Source organism: Perognathus longimembris, chromosome 15 (assembly GCF_023159225.1).
Source record: "Perognathus longimembris pacificus isolate PPM17 chromosome 15, ASM2315922v1, whole genome shotgun sequence".
Taxonomy (NCBI): Eukaryota; Metazoa; Chordata; class Mammalia; order Rodentia; family Heteromyidae; genus Perognathus; species Perognathus longimembris.
Genome location: NC_063175.1, coordinates 27,963,052 through 27,969,265, shown reverse-complemented (window position 1 = coordinate 27,969,265; position 6,214 = coordinate 27,963,052). Strand labels below are relative to the sequence as shown.

Below are 6,214 nucleotides of genomic sequence, written 5' to 3'. Positions count from 1 at the left end.
TTCAGAAACACACATTTGGAAGCACAATTTAGCCAGACTTGAAAGATTATTTTTCTGAGTTGATATTTTTACAGTGTAATCAAAGCTTTCTAGATCTCACAATTAAGATCTTACTTTAAGAATTCCTACAAGAGAGGAGCTAAGAATTTGCTGCTCATTAACATTTCTTGCCTTGTATACTTCAGATTAAAATGAAACCTTTCCTGCCAGGTCAGCAATCAGAATCAATCTAATGTAAGAACTTTATTGATTTTGTTAAAAGTTAAATACATTAATCTTTTACTTTTTATTTTGTCTCTAGGTCATTAAGTCATCAAATACTTTGTGAAAGGGAATTACTCCTCATACTCCCTGAGGCTTTTATAGAGGATATATGAATAGCAGATTGAAGAAACTAAGTGGGAAAGACCAGGGGAAACAGCCCACCCCAGTGGGACCCCAGAAGCCTAAATGTTCCTTTTCCTCCGTTGCAGGAGGTGGCCTCATCTCTGCAGCTCCTAGCAGCAGGGTCATATAAGGAAGGCAGCTGTTTTGGAGATGTGTGGGAATCGGGTGCTGATCATCCACTACCTTTTTGCTGTCGGGTGCTTGGGCCTTTCTCATTCTGTCTAGCAATCAAAGCGATGTAACTTCCTTTGTGGAGTTGAATGTAGGATTGGGGGAATGCGCCCAGGAGCTTCAGTGGCACTCTCCGGGCCTCTCCTTGAAGCCCGGGCAACCGGGTAAGCAAGAGGAAGCATCAGAAGCTTTCTTTTGTTCCCCATACTAGGTACCCATTGCAGGTTGCGAGTCTGAGAGGACCGTGCATGACTAAGATGCAGAGAGCTCGTTCTGCACTCCCGGGGTCCGGGAAAGGGCTTGGCGAAGAACCGGAATCGCGCACGCTGCGGCGGCGGCGGCGGCGCCGGGCGAGGAGGCTGCAGGGCGCCGGAGCGGTCGGATGGGGGAGCGAGAGCTAAAGCTTGTGGAGCGCGCCGAGCGGCTGGCGCCAGCAGGCAAAGCCCAAAGCCGACGCCGCGCCGCGTCCCGCGGGTCGCCGGGCGGGAGCTTCGGGGAGGAGCTGGGGCGGGGCCTGGAGTGTGGGCGGGGCCGTGGGCGGGGCCGGCGGCGCCGGGGAGGCGGGGGCGGAGGCGGGGGCGGGGGCGGTGTCTCCCCGAGCTGCGCAGGCGTTGCTCGCACCTTGTTGATTAGTCAGTGCTGGGAGCGCTGCTATGGCGTTTCTCAGACCCGCGGCTCCTCCTCACACGCTCGAGGCGGAGGGAAGGAGGGGGAAGAGGAGGAGGAGGCGAGCGGGCGGCTGCCGCAGCTGCAGACCCGGGGCCAGAGGAGGAGGCGGAGCGGGAGTCGCCGCAGCCACCCGGGCCGCCGCCGTCGCCGCCGCCCGCGGACGCGAGGCTGCTCCGAGTCCTATCCAGGCTTGAGGGGCGCACGGCGCGCCCCAGCCATGCCCCGCCGAGGCAGCTGAGCCGGGCGCCGGCCGCTTCAGCCGCCGCGCCCCCCTCGGCCGCCCGCGGCTGGAGCTGCCCGGCGCCTCCCGCGCGCCCCAGACCGCGAGCGCGCGAGCAGTGGCGGCCACCGAGGCGCGCTGGTGCCGGCGGCCGGCCGGGGAGCGCGGGACTGACGGACGGAGGCGGGGAAGATGGACCCGGCGCCCTCGCTGGGCTGCAGCCTCAAGGATGTGAAGTGGAGCTCGGTGGCCGTGCCACTCGACCTGCTGGTCAGCACTTACCGGCTGCCCCAGATCGCGCGGCTGGACAGCGGTGAGTCCCAGGCGGGCTCAGGACAGGGGGGCGCCGATCTCGATGTCGGTCTCGGCCCGGGTGTGCGCGCGTGTGCTCGGGAGGGTGAGACCGGTGGGACCGATGGGGAGTGGGCTGTCCGCGCCCCCTACCCTCCTGGGGCCCTGGAGTTGGCGGGTGCGGTTGCCGCAGCCCTGGCGCGTTGCTCTCAACTCTCCTCCCAGCAGCAGCTAGAGAGGTGGAAATCAGAGTCCTTGAGTGTAATTAAAAAAATAAAATAAAACCCAAAAACGAATGCCTTAAAAAAACAAGGGAAACCTCTTCAGATTGTAATCTTGGACGCAAACTGTCCCTCCCCATCCGCCTGCAAGAATTACTCAACCTGGGAAACCCTGAAGAGTTATCTTAGGCAACTTTCTTAGGGAAATAATTGTGCTCTGCATGGTATCTTGTTTTCCGTGATCTCTCAAACCCGTGAGCTGCAGATTTAAGAGGAAAAGGCTCCTGGGTGACCAATGAAAGGGATCATATTTCTCAGACATCTTTTATTACAGCTTGTCTGTTTTGTTTAAACCCAACTGAAAGTAATTTCAGACTATGTGTTAGAAAATGTCTTTAGCAGAAGTGATGGTATGCTTAAGGTTAATTATTAGCTGAGCACATTTCCAGCCTAGACAAAAAAATGTATGTGTGTATATACATATATGTATATATATATACACAAATATATGCCACGTGAGCTCAGAAGCAAGGAACCACCAATAGTTACTGAAATTGACTAAGAGAAACCAAACATCTCTGCAACTTGAATAATCTGTAGTATGACATCTACTGACAAACCTGCAGATGTGGCATCAAGCAACTGGACACCTTTCATTGAGAGAGTTGTGGCAAGAAAGTGAGCGATTTAGGTTGTGTTTTATCTTCACAATAACTTTAGTGGGGTTTGGGATTCAGGCGATTTTAGACTATTTATTTGCAAAAAGGATTCTGACCTGCTATGAGACATCAGGCCCCAGGATGGCAGGCAGGCAGGCAAATAGAGCTTATGTCCACACACAGGTCAAATCAAAATACCAGTGAGCAGAAAAATGTCCTTTTGAGTCCCAAGTCCTTGTGTTACTCCTTGTTTTCTGGGGTATAAGAATATGATACAAGATGTATAACTGTCCAAAGACATTTTTATTTGTTTCTTATCTGTGGAATAGGTTACACATTTGAAGCACCCATGTGAAAAATAAGTGCTGGAAAGTTCCAGAAAGGTGGCAGACAACTTACTATCCTTGTGTGATTGTCATGGTGGGGACTGGAAATGATCTAGAACTTTTTATGACAGCTAATGCGTTGGGAGAAAGATATGTTGAGGCTTCTGCTTAGAATGTGAGTGGGAAAAGTATTTTGTGAATTAAGTATGCATCTGCAGGCCTCAGTGTGTGTGTGTGTGTGTGTGTGTGTGTGTGTGTGTGTGTGTGTGTGTTTATAGAGTTTCATTTTTTCCTCTACTATGAAAAAGTGTGTATATTGGCAGGTTTTGAGTCCTCACCTTTCCAGACCTTCTCTCATCTCTGAATACTCTGCCAAAACTTCTTAGCTAAGCAAGAGAGCATTGATGGATGTGGTATAATAGTCATTCAAAAGCTTCATCAAACTGAAAGTTTAAAGAGGCTCAATATCACTTCAGACATAACTCTTAGTTTTATTTTCCACTTTCTCATTCCTACCATTCATGAAAAATACCTGATTCAGCAATTCACTCATCCCACTCTGCTTTTTAAAATTAGGACGTGGGTTCTGAGTTTTAACACTGTGTCCTTTCAAGCCCTGCTAAGGATTTTTGATCACTCTGTGTATTTCCAGTTCTCTATTGTAAAGTTTTTTGCTTATCACCACTTCAACATTGCCAGGGTTCACACAAATTCATAATCAGCTAAATACTTCTTTATACATGTCCCCCGTTTAACAATCCCATCTCCTTTAAATACTTTTTTGTGTTCTTTTTAGTAGATGTATAATATTGTGTGGGAATAGCTGAATTACATCCAGTCCTCTATTACTTAATATTAGTTTCCTTTTCTACTATTGTAAGTTACAATGTATGAACCTCCTATACAAAAATTTATTTGTGTGGTTCTAGTGTATTATTACCTTGCTGAATGCATATGTGAGTCCTTTTAAAAATCTTGGTACACATTGCTGTTGATTTAGAGAGTTATTTACACTAATATAGGTATTGTGAGAGTACCACTCTGACCACATCCTTACATTTTTAGGATTCAAATTTTTAAATATTTGCTTACTTTATCAGACAACATGTTATCTTAAGAGTCTAATTTGGGTAGACTTTTAAGGAACCAGTCATAGATTCGTCGCTTATTTTTAAACGTGTTTCTTAGCAGTGTTTAGAAAAGGTTAAGGACATGCTGCTGTATTTTAAAAATGCTATCAGTAAAATCTCAAGTTTTGTAAAGTCCTTGTCCTCTGTGTGTGTATGTGTGTGTGTGTTTGTGTGTGTGCTGCCAGTTTTAGTTCTGTGGGTACAGTTACACACACATTGCACACACCCACCCTATACTTAGACATGAAAGGTACTCATTTTCCAAATCACTTGTTTTAAGAGACTAGGAAGAAATTGAACAACATGCCACTAGTTGACATTATGCCAAGAGGAAACTATTGACAGATTTTTAGCTGTCATGGAAGCACATTAAAATCCTAAGCTCATAACTTGATAATTGAATACCTACTATGGGCAGGTTGTTTTCCACATGCTTGATGTATATTGTCTCAGATCCTGAACAGCTTTATTGTGGGAACTTGGGGGAGCTGAGGTTCAGAGAAACTGAATGAAAGACCCACAGCTAGTCAGTGGTGGAGTGGGATTTCCAGGCAACTTTGTGCCTTTTAAGACTGACCCTTTATCTTAAGCCTTATTACCTCCTCATCCTAAAGGGGAGTAGCTTTGGAGTAGTTTTGATGTCTGCTTTGTATAGCCTGTCTGTCTCTCTCAGAGATGGAGGACCAGAAAGACAATATTTTTAAAACAGTGCAGACATCGAATAAAGTGTTGGCATCATCCATCATATTTAGTTGCCTATCTGCTTTCCAGAGGAAGTGGCTGGAAAGAGCAAACAGAGAAGAAGAGAAGCTACAGGTTTGGAGAATGAAATAGAGACTGAAAGAAATAAGTGTAGTTGTGGGGGCGTTAGAGTATGCATATGTGTCCATTGCAATAATTTCTTGGTGTACATATTGTTAAAATTATATACACTATTTGAAGAATTTAAGTTTTTGCATTAATCTTGCCAATTCTGAAATGCTGCTTTGATGCTTTTGAATTTATATGTCCCAATAGTGAAATTTATCTTTGTATGACAAGATAAATTCAAAATTAGTGAGCCTTCATGTGTATTTGCTTACAATTCCTTGTGGAGAACACAAAGGAACTGTAGCCACTATCCTTGGGATATTTGATGAGAATCATCTCATAAGCCAAACTTACCTCAGTCTTGTATATTGTCTGTAGGACAACAGGATGAAGAAGAGGGCAGAAAATACTAATCCTCTCCCTCCCACCAACAGTCTACAGTCAAAACATTCTACAAGCTACAGAGAAAAGCTAGTTTTTTTCCCCTCATTATTTTATTTTGGGAAGTCCTGAAGGCCTAGGGCAGTGTTTTCCCAACTCTTTTGTTTTCTGTAGCTTATAAAAGATTCTATGACTAATTATTTGCTAAAAGTTTTCATCTTAGGTTTAAGTAGTTGAAAGAATGTGACTTTTTATATTAATTATTAAATATTGACATTCTAAATCACATTGTTACATCACAAAAACATGAGTGGAATCTGTACTTGATTCCTAGTATTTATATCTAAAGAGGCACAAATAAGTTCTGTAACATTTAAAAAATGGTATATCATCTCCATATATCCAAAAATTCGTATTTCATTTCCTTTTCTTTGTATAAGATAATATTCCAGTGCAGAATATTTTTATAATTGAAAGTGGATTATTGATCACTTTCATTCTTTCTCTAATCAAGGAAAAGTATAGACACTGAAATCCAGAATTTGGTATTTCTTTTTACCATAGGCTTTTTTTTTGTACTTGAAACTTTTTAGTTTTTGGGTTTTTTGGGTCATCAGACTTTGAACTCTTGTTCAAGGCTAGTGCTCTACCACTTTGAGACACAACACCACTTTCATTTTTTTGATTGGTTAGTTGGAGATAAGAATCTCATAGGGACTTTTCTGCCTGGATTAGCTTCCAACTGAGATCCTCGGTGCTTGGCTATATTTTGTTTTGTCAATTTGTTTTGTTGTTTTAAACAAAAAACTGGGAAGTACCTGACTTATAGAAGGAGTTCACTCATCTACTAGAGACTTTGGCTCCTTTGTGCATCCCCTAGGGATCCTTGCATTCCTGGCTTCTACATTTTAGAGACATCTGAGGAAGGTAATGTGACACCTGTAGTGGG

General features: G+C 44.5%; 1 protein-coding gene across 2 annotated transcripts in view; it reads left to right on the top strand.

Annotated features, from left to right (window-relative positions):
* Positions 1-1,212: 1,212 nt before the first annotated feature.
* The window catches only part of Garem1 (GRB2 associated regulator of MAPK1 subtype 1), a 182,283-nt gene continuing 177,281 nt past the window's right edge, over positions 1,213-6,214 (top strand). For both annotated transcript variants that reach the window (XM_048363570.1, XM_048363569.1), the window contains exon 1: positions 1,213-1,760. In XM_048363570.1, the coding sequence (XP_048219527.1) occupies positions 1,640-1,760 (121 nt within the window). In that variant the 5' untranslated portion in view covers positions 1,213-1,639. The remainder of the gene's footprint in view (positions 1,761-6,214) is intronic.